This window comes from Sabethes cyaneus, chromosome 3 (genome assembly GCF_943734655.1).
Source record: "Sabethes cyaneus chromosome 3, idSabCyanKW18_F2, whole genome shotgun sequence".
In the NCBI taxonomy this organism is placed as follows: domain Eukaryota; kingdom Metazoa; phylum Arthropoda; class Insecta; order Diptera; family Culicidae; genus Sabethes; species Sabethes cyaneus.
The window spans coordinates 130,410,025-130,433,414 of NC_071355.1; the positions used below are offsets into that span (position 1 = coordinate 130,410,025).

The following is a 23,390-nucleotide window of genomic DNA, read 5'->3' on the forward strand; positions in this document are numbered from 1 at the left end:
TTAGTACAGGACAATTATTCAGTAACTTTTTTTCTGCTCATTAACGAGCGCTTTTATTGAAACTGTTGGAAATTGGTGTGGAACTTTTATATTTGATAATTTGGCTGAACTATAATGGTCTTTTCGACTCCATAATGGATGTTGTGGGAAAGTTGCAAAAAATAAGGCAACTTACTAAAACATAATGAACAAAATGAAACCGTGAATGCTTGCATCATTACAATATCCTGATGCTTTTAACATGGGTTCGCTATATTTATCGTAATGCAGTTTAAACATCTAATTACTGTACGTGTTCATATGCTTGGATAAATAAACTTCCAATTTGTCATGTTCATTTTAAAATGAGGAAAAATATGAGAAAAATCAATTTAACTGCTTCATATACTTATTCAGTAGTTCTTAAGAGAACTGATTGTTTTCTACCAGATACTAGTAATGCAAATCAAGGAAATTTACATCTGGGCAGCAGCTTTTTTCGGGCCACTTTCTCCGCTGGAACGTCTTATTTTGGCTTTGGGGCTTTCGGTGCCTTTGCTGCGGTTTTCATTGGCTTAGTACATTTTTGTTCGGGGGCAGCCGCATATTTACTCTAGTAGTACAGCTTTAATCGGAGCCGCCTTTGTAGCAGAAATTGGAAAACTGCTGAGCTATTAGCGCTCAAAACCTGTCATCTTTCGTGACGCTCGCATTTTTCGATTTTGACGTAGGACTACGTCTTACGAGAGAGAGCGACAAAGCCCCCTTGTGCCAACAGATTTCTTACAAACGCGATTAAACCTAGTCCAATTTGATGTCTGTGTTAGGGAAGTGTGCCAGAAAAAATGACACAAGTTCGTTGTCCCAATAGATAGCAAATTCTTTACTGCGAGACGATTAATCCTAGGCGATTTTGAAATCTGTGTTGGAAAAATGTGCTACAGCTGTAGTGTTTTGTTACAATATGACTTTGTATGAATACGCATGCTTACCGTTTCATTAGAAGTGTAGTGAAAAGATGTGCTGTTGATAAATAGGATTGAATTTGTAAAATCCCTTCAACGTGGGAAACCATGGATAATAAAAACAATATTTAATTTCAGTAAGGTAGCAGGAAAGCAATAGGTTGTGTTCTTAATTTTGTTAAATTGTTTCCAAATGCACAATCTTTTGAGAATTGAACGTATGCAATGTTACTACTTTGATAAATGTTACATACAACGCATGTAGCATGTATATATTTATTTATTTATTTATTTAACTACATATTCACGTAACACAAGTAACCTTATAATGGTTTTCAAAGTTTGCGTACAATGTGATTTCTGCTAATCAGCTAATAATAATCAGTTTTCTGCTGAGAGGAATGTTTTACAAGATATTTTGAAGACGGCGTAGCTTCTAGCACTTTTGCACACGCTCGGCAGACGGTTCCAGAGACAGATACTACGGTGACGAAAGGCTTTCCTGCCAGCATCAGTTACACATCTGGTTAGCAAAAGATTGTTTGTTCTATTTGATTGGGAGAATGAGTAAAAGTCTGAAAGATAAGTTGGCCCATCAAACAATATTTTATATGTTTGAGTGCATATTCGGAAGTTAAGAAAATTTTCAAATGTACACCCAACCAATGAGTTTTGAAAGCTTGAAATATGATCAAAACGGCGAATGTTATGGACGTAACGAGTGACGGAATTAAAAGCCAACTTGAGTTTTTCGAAATTCTCGTTAGATACATTTGCAAACAGGACACTACCATATTCGAACAAAGGAACGATAAGAGTTCTAGCTAGTTGTAAGCGTATAGGTTGTGGAGTGTAATGACGTAGTGCTACTAATGAATGCATAGACCCATAAACTTTCTTACACACGGCTGCTACTTGAGCATCCCACTTCATATAGCTATCCATGAGTATGCCCAAGTTTTTGACAACCGCTGAATAGGGAATAATCTCGTTTCCAACCATAACTTGAGCAACTTCATCAAAAATCATTCTTTTCGTTCTGAAAATGATTGCCTGAGTTTTTCCAGCATTTAATCGAATACCATTTGAGTTACTCCAATCCGTAATTTTCTTTATGTCCATATTGATTTTATTTACGAGAATGTCGATTTCATTACTTTTTCCGGGAAGGTATAATTGAAAATCATCAGCATAAAGATGAAATTTGCAGTGCAGCAATTGCTCAGGAAGATCGTTAATAAACATCGAGAACAGAAGCGGTCCTAAAATTGATCCTTGCGGGACTCCGCTTGTTACGGTAGCCAAGTCTGATTTTATGCCGTTGAGCTCAACGTATTGTGATCAGCCGGAAAGATATGAATGAAGGAGCTTAATAGCACAGTCTTGTAGTGAGAATATGCGCTTTAACTTTATGCAAAGTAAAGCATGGTTGATTGAGTCAAAAGCTTTGCGATCCAACGCGCATCGAATATCATTTTCGATTTTGATGAGCGCTGTGGTTGTGCTGCAGTGCTTACGGTATCCTGACTGGAGAGGGCACAGCAGACTATTTTACACTAAATAGTTATTCAGTTGTTTTGCTATTAGACCTTCAAAGATTTTTGAGAGAGCGGGAAGAATGCTGATTGGACGATAATCAGCCTCGGTGGAAGGATTCTCATTTTTTGCAATAGGAAAAACGCGAGCAATTTTCCAGTCACAAGGGAAGCATGACGTAGTTAATATACAATTAAACAGGTCGGTAGTAAAAGGCAGCGTGACACAAAGTGTCTTTTTTAGAACATGCAATGGAATTTGATCAGTTCCGGCAGAATCACATGTGGCCGAATTGAATTCGGTTAACACTTCATCTTGAGATAAACATCTGAAAGAAAAGTTTTCCTGACTTATATCCGCAGTTAAATCGTAAGGATGTGTGGGATTAAGTTGAGAAACAAAGTACGTGTTAAGCGATGACGCACTGACGTCCCCGCCACCAGCTCTAGAAGACGCCTCTTTAAGACCCAGCTGTTTGATGTTTCTCCAAAGTTTGTTTGTTGAAAGTTCAGGGTTAAGATGGGAAGTGAAAAATTCTTGCTTGGATTTTTTTACTTCACGATTTACAATATTTCTTAACCGCGTAAAATTGTTCCATTTACTAAGACATTGCTTATCTCTTTTCCAGCAATTATATGCATCCAATCTGTTTTTAAATAACTCATTTAAATTCTGAGTGATCCAAGGACATTTGGGATCGATGCTCTTTTTCTTTCGCAAGGGAGCGTGTTGATCAATGATGGATAAAAGGGTGTCGTTGAAAATAGCTAATTTATCATTTACATCATTGTATTGTTGCATTACAGAGAGATCGGCATTACGTAGATCCTGCGCAAACTTGTGGTAATTAATTTTGCCATATTCACGAGTCCAATGATATTCGGGAGCGGAATATTGGCTTTTTATTCTATAATCGAAGCAGATTAGATCATGATCACTAATACCTCCAAATGAAGACTGATACAAATTTTTTATGTTAAAAGTACAGTTACCTGCTACTAAATCAATCCAAGATTCTGGGCAGTTGGGTCGATGACATGTGGGTAGGGAGGGCACTAGTTTAAAAGTCACCGTATCAAGCTGTTTCAGCAGCTTTGTCACGGATGGTTCAGCAAATTTTAGCAGATTAATGTTTAAATCGCCCATGATTAAGATATTCGGCTCACACGAGGATAGCTCAACAATTATTTCGAAGATTTCGTTTAGACTAGAACTAGGAATGTTAGGTGGTTTGTATATTATCCCGCAAACAGTTTTTAAACTAGTAAGCTTAATAAAAAGATAATCTACTTCGCTACCTTTTTGAGATTTAGAAAGAACAGAATATTTCATTGATTTGTTTAAGTAAAATGCAACTCCCCCCCACGAGTCTTGGTACTGCTCAGGCGATCAGATCGTACAATTTTAAAGTTGCTTATGGATATTGATCTGTTAGTGTTTCCAGGCTTAAGCCAAGTTTCTACTACTCCAAGAACCGATATCATTGTATTTTCGAAAAATGCACGGTAATTATCAATGTTGTTCAATAGGCTGCGAGCATTATGAAAACCAATAGTTGTGAAATTACGAGATTTTTTAGAAATCAACGATTTTAAACTGGTGTCAGAAAAGTCGTTAACCTTTGTTGTCGATTCAATGTAACTGTCCAAGCCATCTCTAACCGAAACGTGTGCAACAGGGAGAACTTGATTTGAGAATGAACTGATCGGTGCAGAATTACTCACAGTTGTTAACCTGATATTTGAGGTCGAATAGTGACCGCAGAGTTGTCGTTTTTTGGTTGAAAAGGACGAACTATCACTCCTTCCGGCCAGTAAAAGCTATCTCCTACAGCAACTTCCAGATCAGCAGACACCGACACTTTGAACGAGACGAATGTCAGGTCGCTAAGTTGTTTGCCCCTGGGCACAAGCTTTGTGCATCTCACAGAAGAGTTTTCGATATTCAGCGTTTCTCGAAGATACTCGATGACATCTTGTCCCGATTGTTTGACGTGGAAAGGGGTGATGTAAAACGATTTTAAATCTTCAGTGGAAATTTGTTGGCGGCGTTCAGTTCGATTTACTATTCGTAGAGGATTCACGCGACCAGCTCTGGATTCGGGGGCTCCTTCGAATGATCCAGTTCTAGAGCCTCGTGTGTCTCCAGCAGAGGCAGATGGAACGGGAGTAGAGAGGGTGGCCGTAGCAGCAGTGGTAGCAGTAGAAGCGGTGGTGGTGGCAGTGACGTAGGCGGCAGTGTCAGAAGAACCGATGTCAGCATTAGTGGTAGCAACAGCAGCAGCGTTAGAAATCGTTGTTGGACGTTTTGACGCAGGAATATTGGCGGTGTCTGGGATTGGTGGTACATCGTGCTCAGCAAAAGCGTTCCCAAAGTTGGAGTGCATCGTACTATCAAGATTCAAACGATCTATGCTTTGACGAAAGTTTGATACCGTATTCAATGATGTGTCCAAAGGTTGTTGTTGAGGCCGCTTATCGCTCATTGATTCCCTTCTAATTTGTTGATACGTTATTAAACCATTCATCGCTTTAAGATTTTCAGCATATTGGCCCAGTCGAAGATCCATTGAGTCCACTCTTATCAAGAGATCACGCAAAATTTTGAGAATGTGAGATTCTCGATCCATAATAATGGGATTAAAGTTGATTCTACAGGCCTCACAGAACCATAGCAATCCAACATTCGATGACCACACTTTAAAATTCGTTGCATTGAGCCCAGAGCAATTCACATGCAGCAGTTTGTTACAAATTCCACTGCAGAGGACGTATTTTTCGTTGCCTTGAACAGGCTCCGCACAAACCTTGCATGCATTCATGACAACAAAATTGCTGCTTGCCTGAATTCAACGCAAGAGTGATCTTAAAACAAACGTATACTGAGCTTGTTCAATAAGAAATCGAAATCGCTTATCACCCTAACCTACCGTGTTTTGTTGATTAGGATGCTGCTTATAGTTCTCTTACCTGTTTCTGCGATTGCCAAAGCCAGTGACTAGCATCGGAGCTAGGTATAAGATATGCACTTTCCACTTTTGAGACTGCGGGAGTCTGCAATCCCACACAGCTCTATCTAGAACCGGCACCACTTGTCGAAAGCTCAATCAAAATAAAAGAAAACTGTAAACACCACACACAATTTTTGAGACCAAAGCGTATGGCGAAAGTAGTCCCTTTCAATTGATAAGCAGCTATCGTGTGTGCAACAGGCAACAGGAAGCAAAATAAAAACAGATCGCTACGACAATGCACTACCAGTTCAGCTTTTCAATACTGTAGCCAAAGTCAGTAACTAGCACCAGAGTAGGGTTGCCAAGTGGCCGGTTTTTGGCCGGCCCAACCGGTTTTTCACTTGTAAAGCCGGTGGCCGGTCAATCTGGCAAAAAGGCCGGTTTTCCGACGTATGGAGCCGGATTTGTACTTTTTGCCTGGTCTGTTAAATTTTCTGATAAATTTATTAGCAATCCCAAACAGTGGATCATTGAAGATCAAGATAGCTAGTTTTGCAGTGATAATACCTGGCTTCTGGCGGTAATATACATCAAATTGTCCACTAGCGCCAGAAGCAAGTAGCTGTCACTTACAAAATTAGCTATCTTCAATAATTTCCACGGGAAAATGTCAACCGACTCCCACTTTCTCTTTATGCCGATTACATGCTATCGCGACTGTCTAACGCACATTACACCACATTACAGACAAATCGTCTAATATGCTGACAAACCCCCCCCCCCCGGGCATTTTTGACGGCGGGACCGAGTCGCCGGTTTTTGTAATTTGCAGACTTGGCAACCCTACACCAGAGCCCGATGTAAGATCTGCACTTTCCACTTTTGAAACCGCGGGAGTCTACAGTCCCACACAGCCCTATCCAGAAACAGCACCACTTGTCGAGAGCTCAATCAAATCAGATAAAACTGTAAACACCACACACAATTTTTGAGACCACAGCGGATGGCAAAACAGCTTTACTAAATGATAGGCAACTTTTACGTGTGCGCCAGTAAATAAAAGCAAAACAAGATAGCTCACTGCGATACCAACACTAGTTTGATAGTGGAAAGAGTAACAGCTATAACGCACCTATTGTTATACGAGATCAGCCGTCAGCAATTCGTTCGGTTCTATGAATTGATCACAAAGAAGCAAAAACTTTGAAGACCACTAGCGCACTTTAGGATTAGCGGAACCTCACAAATTCTTGATATATATGTTGCATATAGCATGTATACATGAAGAATCGAATGATTACAAGCATGAATACATGCTACTATCACTATACAAAGAGACTTACGTAGTCTTGCGTCACCTATATATGCGGTCGTGTCTTGTACACAACCCCTCTGATTTTTTGGAATGACACCCTATCTCAAAACTTGCCGTAAGACGTAGTCCCACGTCAAAAAACGACAAAAAATTTAACAACAAAACACGACAAACATGGGAAAGAGACATTTAAAAACTGTCAATTTAAAAACAGGTCATAAAACATGCAAGACTACGAAAAGATGGCGAATATACGTCGTCAAAAAGACACCGAAGGAACACAAGAAAATTTGTTGTCTTGGTTGATGCCAAGACGAAAGATGTTAAAAAGTTGACAATGAAAACGAAGAAAACGCGGCAATATGTTATAAAACGAAAATACGATGGAAAGATGATAAAAAGACCATGAAAGGTAAAAAAAAATATAACAGAGAAATGGCAATGAGATGTCGAATACGGAGAAAAGGCAGTAAAGAGATTACAAAAAGACGATGGATTACAAAAAGACGATATGACGAACAGATAATGCAAATTGATACGAATTGATTGATGAATTTTACGAATTGATACGATGAAAAAACAATAAAACAACAGCAAATAATCGACGAACAGGCAGTGAAATGCCTGCGACAAGATATAACGAATAAGTGAAGACAAGTAGGCGAAAAGTCGAAAGACGAAAAATTGCGGTTAAAAGACGCCAAAAAACGTTGCTAACAGAAATCACGAATTTCCAAAATTTCTATTTCAATTAAACTTTTGCTACGACTCACGAATGTTCGATTACCTGGGCCCCATGATTCACGAAAACAAACGATTTGATGATTGAAAATTCAGCTTCAAATGGGACTGTTGGGGCCCCGAACTTTAAACCAAAATTTCTCTTTCAATTAAACTTTTTCTAAGACTCCCCAAAGTTTCGATTGCTGGCCCCCATGATTCATGAAATCATTTAAGTTGAGCTGTTTGGCTCCAAGCTCCGAAAATATTACCAGCTTCAATTCTGAGTATTTAAAAGTAGAATTAGTATTTCATCCGCAGTTATTCGACTACTTATCAATATTGAATTGTTGGCTTAAGCTCCATACTCAGTTTGCTTCAGTGGCGACGGTCCATTATCGATCCGGCGCCGAATAAATTATGGTGCTCAATTATTCAATCCTGGGCTACCTTTCTTCAAACCTCTCGAACACCAGATGAACGTGCATCATCCTCGATAGCGCACATCAGTGCGATGTCTACTCCGAAGTCTACGGCCTCTTCTTGATTCTATGCTTAAAATAATTTTAACTACTCTTTCCTCGGGCATACGACCAGCCCAGCGCAGACTGCCACACTGTACCATCTTCATTATAACAGCATATTTGCATTCTTAATATAGCTCGTGGTTCATGCGTCTGCGCTACACTCCATTTTGGATTTTGCCAAATTTTACGCTAAAACCCCAAGCATTCGTCGATCAGCTTCTTTTAGCGTCCGTGATTCACGTCCGTAAAGGACCACCGAGAGGATTAGTGTTCTCTAGCGCGTTAGTTTTATGCGAATTTGCAAGCTACGGGACTTCAGCTACAAAATGTAATGCCTGCGTAAAGGCCAATTCGCAGCTGCAATTAGTCGTTTTATTTTGCGACTTACATCGTTGTTACATGTCACGAGCATACCAAAATATATTCAGTTGCTCTTCGACACCAACACCATTTGGATTTCCACGCCATGTACTTCGTTTTTGCGGTGTTAATGGTGAGTCCCAATTTCTCAATAAATGACCTAAAGGCTTCTTTCGCTGCTCTACTTTTGATTTCGGTGATATCGACGTCATCCGCAAAATCAAAAAGCACGTGAGGTCTCATCTGCTATTCTAACTCATAATTTTTACTCATCCAGCGTCACACAAATCAACGTAACTAGTTCTGTGAGAAAACCATGTCCTAGCGTTAACTGTCACAGCTCATTTCGTTTGAATGAATCGTATGTCGATTTGAAATTCATAAAAATATGATGAGTCTGCAAGTTGTACTCCCGGAACTCGTTAGATACTAGACGCAGGGTAAATATCTGATCCATCGTGAAGCGACCCTCATGAAAACCAGTTTGATACTCGCCGACGAAGAACTCAGCTAACGGACTCAGTCTAAAACACAGGATAGGGAGAGCACCTTATAGGCAAAATTGAGCAACGTAATGCCTCGATAGTTTTACTCTCAAGTCGATGTCCGTTTTTAAAATTATGGGAAATGAGACCAATCAACCACTCCTCCGATATTTGTTTTCCTCCCATATTCTATTCTTAACAATGAGGTGGCGAATTGTTTCGTACAGCTGCTCGCTCCCCGCTTTTAGAAGTTCAGCCAGGATACCATCCTTTACAGCAACCTTACCGTTTTTCAGCTCACTGATTGCTCTTTTGATCTCCCCCTGTGTTGGTGGCTCCACAGTTTGACCGTCGCTCAAAATTCTGATCCTGTACCTGCTGATCTTCGTGTTTACTTCTCTATTGAACAGCGCCTGGAAATACTCTTCCACCTTTTTGTCAGTAAGCAGGTTGATAGCACTATCACATCACTATCAGCACATCACAGGCGTCTCTTCGTTTTGGCGTTTTTAGACGGTGGGTTCTTTTTTCCGCAGCTCTACCAGGATGAACCAAAAAGATTCGCGCAGAGTCTCGGGCGTTCCTCGCATTGGAATCGTGTGAAGAAATTCTACAGAGGAATTCGCACAGAATACCTTGCTTATAGAAGCAGGATTCTTACAGAAGTATCCCAGAGTTTAATCCCAGGGATAGCTATAACTCGACACGGGAATCCCCTGCACTATAAACTGTTCTGTTCTGGCGTGTAGACGCAAAGGGCTACTCAAATATATTGAACTATAGACATCCTATCATTTATAAAATCAGCTTATTTGATACTTGCAATTTGTCATTAACCCTATAACTTAAAATCTGCAGAAATATAAATGGGTGATAGATGAGGAAAACGTTGCATTGCTGGCAAAGATGCACAGTGGCACTAATCAGAATGTGGAAAGTTCTCTTCCGGGTTCGCTGAAGGACGGTTAGTAAAGAATCAAATATTCACGCTGCGGCAGATCCTCCAAAAAGTCCATGAATACAGAATTCAACGCACAATTATTTCATTGATTTCTAAGTTGCGTATGATACCATCGACCGTAAAATCATGGCCATTCTAACCTCGCAGGGGACTTTATCAACATGATGGTCCCTCATGTGGGCTGTTCAACATGCCGTTACAGGATGTTATGAAAGGAGCTACACACAGGCAAAATCTTCAGCAAATCTAGTTAGTTCGTCGAGTTGCACGACATGACAAAATAGAGCCCATATTCATTCGATTTACTGTCCTTGTAACGCTGATTTCTTTTGAGTAGATGTCGTTTTTTGTGTTAATTTACTATGAGAATATTGCAAACTGGGGCCCCTAATCTTAAAGGCCCGGTGGGCCCTTTGGCTCCCAGTCAAACTTCCATTTAAATAAAAAGTTTAATTTAAAATTTGATTAAGTTTTATAAATTATAACGCTTTCCTCTGTGATTAAAACATAGATGATAAAACTACGGAGTTTTACTCAGCAAAACCTGGCGTCACTGGGTAGAAGCTGTAGTAGGAGAAGGAGCCTCGATTCATGGAACCATAAAAAAATTAGGAAATGCAAAAACTACCCATGAAGATAAGATGAATTCGAGATATGCTGGTGATCGAAGAGACATTCAGGCAGCGTGTTCAATTGATGAGGAGAAAATCATGTCGAATTACGTTATGGCAAATGTAGAAGCAGGATATCCGGTCACCGTGAAAATATTGATGTGAGGACGCCGTAAAATGTCTTGGGAAGTCAAAAGGGTTTAAAAACGGATTAGCCGTCCGTGAATTTTCCTCGTAATTCGAGAACTAATCAAGCAAATGGAACCAAATTTGTCATGTGGGTTTTTTTTGGAGGCATAAATTTATTTTATGATGGTTTGAGACTCCTCACCCCTGTGGTAAGGGGACGCTCATACAAATAAAACAGAAATTTTTGCGCATGTGCCGTTTTTCTGCTATGTAATAAGCGGTAAGCTGTGAAAGTAAACTAGTAAAACCTTCTGCTCGGAGCATGAGACAGTGAATCGACGCCACTAACTTACGTACCTGTTACCATTCATGTCAAAAGAGAAGGGCATTCGACTGGCACGTCATATTTGCGATGAACGTGCTTTGGCTTTAATGTTATTTGTAATCAATGACCCTTTTAAAGGCTACAAGCGATTTAAATTAAGACTATTGAAACATGTAAAACTACGCATAATAATAGTTAATACAATAATCTGTGGGCTGGTCATTCATGACTATTTCAACCTTTATGATGCACACAAGTGGTTTTTGAAAGAAATCTATATGTCTCAATGGTTACAGGCGTTGTACTTATGAACTCCCGTCTATGTATTTTCAAAGCCACCATTTCATCCAATGAAGAATTGAAGCTGAAGAGCGAAATGCTATTCTCTTTTAAACATTCACTTAGACAATGGCACTCGCAGATTCTTATAAACATACATATGTCAGAAATGCAGTTTACATTAGTTGGTAGATAAAAACCAATCTAATATAGTCCTACATTACCTCTCGTACAACCCTAAGGGCTGCCGGCTGTATATCTTGTAGTTTTTATAAAAATGAATGGATTGGATTTGGATTTTTAGTTAGACAATGCCTAACAGTCAAAGGTGGGCATAATTCCGCGAATCCGCTAACAGCTAATTAGCTCAAGTAACATTTTTGTTAGCGGTTAGCGCTTTCGCAAATTTTTAAAAAACCGTTAGCGTTTTTGTTAGCTTCCGCTAAATTTATGTGCCGCTAGATAAACCGCTAACTTTTTTTAGCAAGAGGAAAATTGTTATGAAATAGGAAATTTTTCTTTTAATTTAACTGTTTAGTTATTATCTATCAATATTATCGATTAGATCTGGATCGAAAGAACCCAAAACTTAATAAACTTTTGTAAGCGAGCACGGTTGATGGACTCATGAAATAAATCAATATTAATTAAAAAAGATATATTCTTAGAAAACCTCAAGAGAAACTTTCCGATTTATTTACTTCACTTACAACGCATACATTATTTTAATCTATTTTATCTTGAAGCATCATTTCAGAAATATTATGAAAATGAAATCATTTGGTTTTAACCAGTGTGTCATTCACCACGCAAGAAAATGTAACCAAGTTTCCACAACAATCCAGAAAAATTATTATCCGGAAAACAGTTTTTCACAAAATTTTCAGTGAAAGCGAAAAACACCATAGCAAACTTAAATTTCCAAAATATTTTTTTTGTTTCTTATTCTTGTTTCACAAACTGGCCAATGTGTGCTTGTTAGGAATTAAAATTTCACGATAATGTTATTTTTTATTTCTGAGTGATGACCAAAAAGGTCAAATTCCTTAGATATTCATAGACAGCAGTCCCCTAAATTACATGCCCACTGCATTTTCTTAGTTTCCTGTTAGTCAATTTATTTGATTTTTGGTAGTTAACAAGCTCATACCGGGCTCTAATAATATACCAAGAATCAGTTTTGTTGATCGATAGATAGCTGATGGGCGAACAGCATCACGCATCGCCTTAGTTGGAGAATTCCTGTACCACTGACAATTCATATCTCAGGAACCAAATGTGTGGTAAAGCAAAAATTTTGAAATGAAAATGTAAGTAATTTTTTTTGGCAATCCAGAAAAATTATTGTTTGGAAAAATTTTTTAAAAAAATTTCCACAGAAAAAAACTATGTCCTGCCTCATGGAAATACTCGTAATTTCATTTCATCCATTTTAAATGTGATAATGTTCTTCAAAACATTTTTTTGTGAATGCATGCAATTTTTTCACGAAATAATTTCATGTTTTTCCACTATATATTTTTTCTTATACCTTTGCAACGAAGATTTTCTTTTTTCCAAAATTCGTTTTTTAAAAAGTATTGCTAAATTTGTGCTGCTAACAAATTTAGCGTTTGACGGTTAGCGTTAGCTTCCGCTAAATTTTTGGTTCATTTAGCGGTTAGCGGTTATCGAAGCTAACCTTTTGAATTAGCGGTTTAGCTGTTAGCGAAGCTTAAATTTCGGTTAGCGGTGACCACCTCTGCTAACAGTTTTCAATAATTTGAAAGTTTCTTAAAGAAACATGTAATCTATTGTATTGTAATGGATTCTTAGAAAAATTTCCAATCGATTGATACCAATATTTCTTAAAACTATTGAGGGATGACTGAGTAATACGCGTGCAAACTATTACCACTTTTCGTTACATGTTTCCTTTTCGTTTTTCTGAAGTGCACCCTTATATAGAAATCAAAGCGTAGTCCTACGTCAAAAATATATTAAGTTAGAAATTATATTAATACTTATTTCTTAAAAACTTACCTTCTGAGTTAGTTGTTTTATCATTTTTTGTATTATTTGTTCTGTCAAATCGGTGGTAATTTTGGTTCCATTTAAATCGAGTATTTGATCGAACACCTGCAGTCGTTTATCTTTATGTGCTGCACAATTTGGTATGATGTCAATGATCACAACTCCATTCTGTAATAACGGAATATAATTTATTATACTTTTCGAGAAAACGTTGGGATCTAAAGACATTTGTTACATGTTAGTTACGACGAAACGAATATGTTCAACAAAAAGAAACCAGGAATCCGTTTTCTTGCCAGAAATGACTGTTATCTTACAGGTCAAAACATAACACTATAAATTTCCATTGCATAATCACAACGTTATTTCTAAAAAAAATCAGAGGGGTTGTGTACAGTTCCCCCACAATTATAGACCATTTAAGCAGAAGTATGAGTTTATAACAATCAATTCTAGCGTATACTATTGTTTAAAACCAGTTTATAAATGCTTTTAGTTACAGAAATTCGTAATATTTCAGTTGATTCAGTCATTAAACCCATTTAATGCAAGTTTTCTACGGAAATTATCCCAACGTCAATCAATGGATTACTTTTGGGAGCGGTCACAATTATGAAATAATTTTCATCGTATTATGGATCAAAATAAAAATACCACGGTGCTCCAAATAGCGTTATTATCAAAAAAAATTCTCCATAAAATCTGAGTATACCAGTCGATTTGTATTACTTTCCACCATCTTCAGTCAAAATTTAAAAAAAATCGTAGGCACAGTTTTGGAGAAACGGCCATTTAAAGTTAAAAAGGCATAAATCTCGTAGAAAAAGACAAAATACATATACAATTGTGCTTACACGGTGCTCCCCAGACCGTTATTATCAAAAAAAGTCTCTATGAAATATGAGTACACCAGCTGATTTGCAGCACTTACCACTATATATGGATGAAATTTTAAAAAGAGCGTAGGCACGGTTTTGGAGGTATGCCCATTGAAAATGAAAAGAGCAAAAATCAGAAGAAAATTGACGCAATAGCTATACAAATACGCTTGTTTAGTGCGCACAAGAGTACCAAATATCGGTAGAAGTATTTTAATATTTTTGAGATATACTGCATGCAACATAACGGAAATATGAATGACTTAATGAGTTTTGTATAATAATAATAAATTATTATGTAAAGTCGCTTGTCACTCACTAAAGAAGGTTACAAGCCGTTTTGGCTAGGACTTGTAGCCTTCTTTAGTGAGTGGCAAGCTTTAGACATAAAATATTGTAGTATTAAAAGGAGTTTTCCAATTTGTTCTCGTATATTAATGAATTTTGCTTTAATTAACTGCATATTTGTGAATATGTGTAAAGTAAAGAGGGGCAAAAGTGTGATTCAATAGTACAGATTGCACGTAATTTGACAACATTAGTATGAATGGTCGAATACTGAGATAGCTTGAATTTATCGTAAACATTTGTTGTTTATAAAGCATAATTGCTGAATTAAGTGTAAATGTTACTTTGGAGCGGTTTTGATGTAATATTTCGTTATATGGCAAATACGGCTCCTGTTGATATGGAGGCTATTGCTTGTTGAAACATTGCAGCAGCGTTTCGCATCACTCAAACACCTATTTTAAAAATGCGGTGAGAGAAATTCTCAAAATATATTTCTATTTCCATAATTTGAGCAAACCCCTTAAAAAGTCTTGTAGGGCAAAAATGCGATTCACGGGCGGAGCAAAAGTGCGATTCATGGACAAGTAAATAATGCGTTGTAATTATGAATTGGATTCAAACGAACTTTTGCCACGCTAGTGGGCATTTTTATTTTTCGTAAAACTTTCCTACGATTTTCTTCATGAATATCCATTAGAGTAAGGTGGGGCATAAGTGCGACATTTGAAGTTGTCTTCAATTTTCATGAAATGAAGCACAACAGTAAACTACCTATATTTAATATTGATGTAACAACTCAACATCTTCACATTCAGCTATAAATCATCTGGAGTAATAGTATTAAAATTCATCATTTTTCTGATCAGGTGCCGAATCGCACTTTTGCCAAATTAGCACGGAAAAAGTGCGTTGACCGCGAGGCAAAAGTTCGAACTTTGAATTTATGAAATTAGTGCACTTGCTAATACATCAATTGAATTGCACTTTTGTCCCATTTGGTGCTTGGCAGAATTTGATTAAATTATGTAAAATAGAAATATATTTTGTAAATTTTTCTCACCGCATTTTCAAAAGAGATGCTTGAGTAATGTGAAATGCTACTTCAACTATGTTTATATTGCGTTTCCTGTATTGCGAAATAAAACATCCAAACCGCACTAATTGAACTCAGCAATTATTATTCGTAAATAGTAAATGTATACGATGGACTTTAAGCTGTCAAAGTATGTCAAGTCCAAATCAATGTTGTCAAATTATGCGGAATCGGCACTGATAAATCATTGAATCGGACTTTTGCCCCACCTTACTCTATCTCAAAAAAATAAATCTTACATTAACTTTTGTGTAGTGCAGAACAAGGCCTACTATGTTCTTTTTATGATAATGACAGCAGTATAATTATTGCTAATCATTGTGTGATAAAATAAGCACAATTGTATATGTATTTTGTCTTTTTCTACGAGATTTATGCCTTTTTGACATTAAATAGCCGTTTCTCCAAAACTGTGCCTACGATTTTTTTAAAATTTTGACTGAAGATGGTGGAAAGTAATACAAATCGACTGGTATACTCGGATTTTATGGAGAATTTTTTTTGATAATAACGCTATTTGGAGCACCGTGAATACGCTTGTTGCAGCGAATTCACTCAATGAACTTTATTCAAATCATGTAATAACATAAAAATAACATGTTTCAAATCGTATGAAAGAACTTATGTGGCTTTTGGTCTGCCCTTAGATGTCTGCTGTCCCTCTTCGGAGACATCTACCGACCAGCCTTTAGGAACGCTTTCCGTGATTTCACGACTAATTTTTTGTCCTAGGAAAAGAATCATAGGCTCACCAGCTACATTGGCTGTGACTCCGAAAACACTAGTATGAAGTTCCAACCAGGATGAAGTTTTCTTTTGACGTAGGACTACGTCTTTGTTTACTATACTGGGACTGGGTAGCACTTTGTGAAAACGAAAATAGAAGTGTAATGTTTGAATGAAAGATTTCAAATGCTAATAACTACCAAACTACTGAACGAAACTGAACAATTTATATGTCGTTTGATAGATAAAATGACCAGCAATTTTATGGAGTGAGTAAGAGACCGATATTAAGGAGCGCGTAAAGGGGAGGGGGGCTCCTATACAAATGAAACACAAATTTCCTCAGAACTCGAGAACTAATCAAGCAAATGGAACCAAATTTGACAGGTAGGCGTTTCAGAAGGTAGGATTTTTTTCTATGGTGTACTGAGACCCCTTATCCTTTTAAGAAAGGGGGTTCCTATTCAAATGAAATACAAATTTTCTCATAACTCTAGAACTAATCAAGTAAGGCCATTGCAAATCATTTTCAAAGTTTTTGTCACCCCCCCCCCCCTTGGAAATTGGCTTGAAAAATCGGGGGGCAGAAACATAATTTGTAGAATATGAGTCAATTTTTTTTTATAAAATCAATTGTCTGTGGGCTCTACAGTCTGGAAAACTCGAAAAATGAGTGTACAAGTTGATTTAACGCTTCTAGCACGAAACAAAAATAGAAATTCGAACAATGGAATTTCCGAAAATCGTCCAAAAAAATTTTCCTTCGTTTTTATCTTTTTTTCGTAGATTTTTGCGTAGAATATAATAACGTATATATTATAAGCAAGAATAGATTCGGTTTTTACGTTTAAACTTTAAATAAAAATGCTTAAACCCAAGTTTTTTTTTGCTCGATTAAAAAATTCACTTTGTTTTTTTTCGCCTCCCCCCTTTACTGGCCGACCACCGGAAGGACAAAAACTTTATAAAATATTTGTAACGGCCTAAATGGAACCAAATTTGGCATGTGGGGGTTTTTGGAGGCATGAATTTATTTTATAATGGTTTGAGACCCCTCACCCCTGTGGTAGAAGGATAAGGACTTATACAAACTAAACAGAAATTTTTACGTATATGCCATATTTTGTGCTATATAACAAGCAATAAGCTGTGAAAGTAATCTTGTAGAACCTTCTCGAAGCAGTGAATTGATGCCGCTAAGTAACGTGCCTATTGCCATTCGTGTCGAAAGACAAGGACATTCGAATGGCACGTCATATTTGCGATGAACGTGCTTTGCCTTTAATATTATTTGTAACCAATGGCCCTTTTAAAAGCCACAAGCGAGTTAAGGCAAGATTATTGAAACATGTGAGGCTACGCATAATCATATTTGATACAACAGGTGATTTTTTCAGAATTTCTCAGAAGAAATCTCTATGTCTCAATGGTCGCAGGCGTTGTACTTATGAACCCCCCTCCACGTATTTTCAAAGCCACCATTGCATTAAATGAAGAATTGAATCTGAATATTTCGCTCTTCTCTTTTAAACATTCACTTAAACAATGATTCTTATAAACATACATTTGCCAGAAATGAACCTTATTGACTCATATTTAGTCTTTGCTCTAATGATCTGATGTAGACCTATGTCACCCTTTCGTACAACCCTTATGGCTGTATACCTTGTAGTTTTTCCAAATTGTTATTAACGATGTAGGTACAGTGGACACCCGGAACAGTTAATCGATTGAAGAATCTTGAAGTAACGTGTCCGGTGCAAGAGTTTAATTTAATCGCTGCTATGATGCGACTCTGTATAAAACTGTGGAAGGGCGACAATAAACCGAAAAAATGACAAAAAAAAAACAGAAGAAAATCGCACGTATGTGATCGAACGCTCGAAGTACCAGTAAATTCAAACTCTCTAAAAATTGTTGCATGACAACTAATATGCACTTAACTTTTGCGAAGAGCCGTTGCATATGAACCATCATGACATTTTACTGCTATACGTAGCTTTGCTGTCTTCGGTACTTCAGAAACAGTATTTAGCTCTGCACAGCTTTCTGCTTAAAAAATGTTTGTAATAGGTGATAAACTTTTTGATTTCGTAAAAATCACATTGGACTGATTCATAATTGTGAAAAATTATCTTGTTTTGGTCCCTATTATGGATCACTTTGAAAATTACCTATTTTTACAAAAAAATCATTGGCAACCACCAACATTTCGATGAATCGTAAAGAACTCTACACAATGTACGAGTCATTTTTTGTTCGAAAATTGGTGGTTATGACTCATAGATATCTTATGAATGAGGAACGTAGGGGAAGACTGTCCAGAACGCACCGTGGGGGTAGAATGGCCCATGCTATTAATTGCTTAAAAACGCGGAAACTATTTGGTAAAATTATGAATGCGCATTTTATTTTGGTGTAAAACACGCTAATTCATAATTATGTAGCATGTAAAAGCAGCAAACATAGCCACATCCAATAAAAACAAGCGATTATCCGCGATCTCATTCCACATGTAAGAAATCACGGTTTTCTCTTAAGCTTTTACCACTAGTCGGTATGCAAATTTCATAATGAATACAGTCTATCTAATTGATATACTGTCATACTCGATGATTCATCACAAAAACGGCATTAACTAGGCATGTTTTTCACATATATTGCAAAAAACTTCAAAATACAAAACAGGGGCAGAATGCATCACAGCGGGATCGAACAGTTATAAAATATTTTTAATTTGCAGTACATCTTTTGTTTCGGATTATTTATTAAAAATGTAGCAATATTATGTATTGTATAGGATTTAGAATTTGCCTTAAACCTAATTGTACATTGTTTAACTTACAATATTTCATCACACATCAGTTGGAGAAAATTAGATGATTAAATTTTATTGCCAATTATGTTGAGATATGAACCCATTATGTCCCAGCAAACAAGCTATAACGAACGCTTTCGCCATTTCGGCAGCCTAGTTTTAGGAGTTTATTTAACACGTGATTGAATGATAAATTTTTTGGTTGCGTTTAACGCCTAGCTGGGCAAACTAGGTGCGTTTTGTCCACGGGCTTTGGCGTTCTGCCTCACATAATGATTTTGACTCTTGCCAAAAATCGTCAAAAATAACAAAAAATACTGGTTTTTGTTAGGAAATTTCACCAGGAGTAAGTGTAAAAAAGATCCCAAAGTCTTCTAGAAGTTGAAAAACGTGGAACAAACACGCCGTTGCTCTGGAAAATGATGTTTTGCTTAAGCGGTGCATTCTGCACCACCTTGCCCTACTACTTATGCTGATTGAGAAAAACGACAGTCATTTTGTTAGAGTCTCGATAACAACTTTGTCCGCTCATTAATAAACTACAAGGTATACCGCCCTAAGGGTTGTACAAATGGGTGACGTAGGACTATATCAGATCATTAGACCAAAGACTAACATAAACTTCATTTCTGGCATTTGTATGTTTATAAGATTCTGTGAGTGCCATTATTTACGTGAATGTTTGAACGAGAGCGAAATATTCGGATTCAATTCTTCATTGAATGCAATGGTGGCATTGAAAATACGTGGACGGAGGTTCATAAGTACAACGCCTGCAACCATTGAGACATAGATTTTTTTTAAATCACTTGTGTGCATCATAAAGGTTCAAATAGTAATGAATGACCAGCCTCCAGATTATTGTATTAAATATGATTATGCGTTTCTCAACATGTTTCAATAATCTTACTTTAACTCGCTTGTGGCCTTTGAAAGGGCCATTGGTTACAAATAACATTAAATCCAAAGCACGTTCATCGCAAATATGACGTGCCATTCGAATGTCCTTCTCTTTTGACATGAATGGCAACAGGCACGTAAGTTAACGCCGTCGATTCACTGTCTTTTGCTCCGAAAAGGTTTTACTAGTTTACTTTCACAGCTTACCGCTTGTTACATAGCAGAAAATATGACACATACACAAAAATATCTGTTTTATTTGTATGAGAGTCCTAATGCTCCTACCACAGTGGTGAGGGGTCTCAAACCATCATAAAATAAATTCATGCCTCCATAAACCCCCACATGCCAAATTTGGATCCATTTGCTTGATTAGTTTTTGAGTTATGAGGAAATTTGTGTTTCATTTGCATAGGAACCCTCGCTCTTAGAAGGAGAACGGGTCTCAATACACCATAGAAATACATCCCACCTTTTAAAACCCCCACATGCCAAATTTGTTGTGGAGACAACTAATGTTTCCACCTTTACGATTATAACACCTTGGCAGCAGTGCTGCGGAGAGAAAGCGTAGCAATGCGCCAGTTTCATATTATTACATCATTCGTTTTTGTAACTTCGTAATGAGCACAAGTGTTTGAATAAAGTTAAATGTTTTTATTGCTCAAAGTTTCGATTCATCTATTTCGGTCATTGCAATAAGTCCTTTTTATCAAAATTTGGTTCCTTTTGATTGAATAGTTCTCGAATTATGAGGAAATTTGTATATTGTTTGAATGGTAGCCCCCCCCCCCCCTAAAGAGGGGAGGGGTCTCAATTCACCATAGAAAAAATTCTTGCCTTCTGAAACCCCCACATGCCCAATTTGGTTCCATTTGCTTGATTAGTTCTCGAGTTTTGAGGAAATTTGTGTTTCATTCATATAAGAGCCCTTCCTCTTACGCCGCCTATAAAATTACTCTCTCGCCACTCCATAAAATTGCTGATCATTTTATCTTTCCAACGACATATAAATTATTCAGTTTCGTTTAGTAGTTTAGTAGTTATTAGCATTTGAAATCTTTCATTCCAACGTTACACTTCTATTTTCGTTTACACAAAGTGTTACCCAGTCCCAGATAGTAAACAAAGACGTAGTCCTACGTCAAAAGCAACAATGTTGGGATATAAAGGATGTTTTATGTATTAAAAGATAGTTAATATGGTATATTTTATTGCAAAAATGCTTCATATCTGCAAACAGTTTTTTTTAATTGAATTATTTAACTTGAAACACAAAAGTGATCCATAATTGTGGAGCGAGTGTACAAGACACGACTCCGCATAGGTGACGCAGCACTACGCAAGTCTCTTTGTAGCGATTGGCCTTGCCACCGTTGAAAGAGATTTCATAGGCTGCTCGCACTTACAGGAAATTTCGCGCCGAACTGTCAACGCGTGAGTGTTGACAAAAGCAAAAATATTTCTTTTTCTTTTTTTCTCACGCAAAACCCTGAACAATATCAGCAACGCTGGCAAGGCCAATAGTAGCATGTATCCATGCATGTAGTAATTCGATTCTTCATGTGACACATTCCGCCGTGACGTTACAACGTTTTGACTCTTCTTTGCACAGTATTTGTGTTTCAGCTGGGAAAGCCATTGAGAAACCCCCAAATATTATTAAATCCTATTAAAAATTAAACAAATTAATAGCATTTGCTTTACCCAGATTGATTTGTTTTAATTGTGTCACTATTTTCTGTTTTTAGCAGTCCGGTAAAACGAGCTTTTGCGGTTAACGTCTGTTAGTATCTCTAGCAACGGTTTGTGTGCCATCTGTTTTTGCTGTTGTTCACTTTGATTGTACTGACTGTTTGAGATTTGACAATTGTGTGGTGACGGTATAGCGTCACTCTGATCTGTGTTTGTTTACATTTTGCGATTGCAATTGAAGAAGGAACGCGAAACTTTGAGCGTGTGTTTCTCGAAACCGTGTTTTCAAAGTAGGTGAGCAAGATTTCTCGAAAACGGCTGAACCGAATCACTTCAAATTTTGACACAGGTTTTCTAAAGATATATTCTACAGATTGATCGAAGGTTTTACCTCCCCGATTAATATTTCTTGTTTTATGGACAATTTAAGAGCAAAATTTATGCCAAAAATCGATTTTTTATGTTTGACAAGCCGCCATTTTGTCAAACATTATTATATTGTTAAATCCTTCGATCGATCTATAGATAATCAATCACCCCTATTCTGTATTTCGAACGAATCTTTATTTCTTTCGACTTGTTTCGAACGAGATGTTTTGCCCATTTGATTTTGCTGGCGGAAATTTCGTTCGAAAAAACTTTCGTTCGAAATACCAACTCGTTCGAAATATAGAATAGCGGTGAATATATTTTATCACCGATTCCTTTTTGGTTTTTCGATTTTCGATGATTCAGTCCAAAGATATCGTGCTCACCGCAAGACGCCTTATTTTAGAAGAGTTCCGGGAGATTACCAATAGCAGTTATTTAAATTATTTCTTTCAAAAACAAAATATGTTAAAATACAGCCAAAAACTACTGTAACATGTATACAAATTTTTACCTTAATCAGTTAAAAGGTTTTCTCTAGAAAAATTCTAGAAAAATACACTTTTTTAAGCACCCTGACTGTACATAACCCCTTAAGCATTGCATGATTTTTGAACCGTTTTATGGCACGAGATACCGTAGAATTTGGGATTACCAACTTTTTACCGATGGATATATATATATATATATATATATATATATATATATATATATATATATATATATATATATATATATATATATATATATATATATATATATATATATATATATATATATATATATATATATACTAGCTGACCCGACAAACTTCGTATTGCCACAAATTAACCTGTGTTGTACATAAATCACGAATCTCGGATGATCTTTGTCACAATCTCGAGTTTTGCAAGTTTCTGAGGAGTTCAACCTTAGATGATTCATTTTGGCAGTTACGTAACTATGAAAGCATCCCAGGTAACAAATAAGCATCACCAATGCTATTCAAATATAGGCCAATAAGCATTTAAGTCGCCTTAAATGCTACTTAAATGCTATTTTGGCAAAATATACAGCTACTTTACTGATAACCTTCTTATAGTGCTGATAATGCTAATTTACAGCTAATTACCGACACGAAGAATTTGAATACAATTTTGGATGCCAATTTACAATACCTATGCAGTCAAAAAGCTAACATACAATAACGTGCAGTATAAAATGCCAGATGCGCTGATTTGCTGCTTACGTTAAGGCTTATTAGTTACCTGGAATAGGTAGTTTAATATACAAATTTGCAATTTTTCCTCACAGTAAAGTAGAAAACAACTCCCCTGTCCCCTCATTGCATAGCCAGAAAGCGGATAGTAATGTTCGCCATGATTGTACAACATTACGCCGAATATAATTTTGCGAAAAACCTTAAGCGGAATGTACCATTTCACGGAAACCTTTTTTGTGGAAAGTACTATCTCGCGATCCT

At 36.9% G+C, this 23,390-nt stretch overlaps 1 protein-coding gene across 1 annotated transcript in view; it reads right to left on the reverse strand.

Moving 5' to 3' along the window:
• Positions 1-23,390, reverse strand: part of LOC128740138 (inactivation-no-after-potential D protein) — a 348,822-nt gene that overhangs the window by 90,975 nt on the left and 234,457 nt on the right. Inside the window, exon 11 of the mRNA XM_053835653.1 lies at positions 13,168-13,319. Coding sequence (XP_053691628.1) covers positions 13,168-13,319 — 152 coding nt within the window. The remainder of the gene's footprint in view (positions 1-13,167; positions 13,320-23,390) is intronic.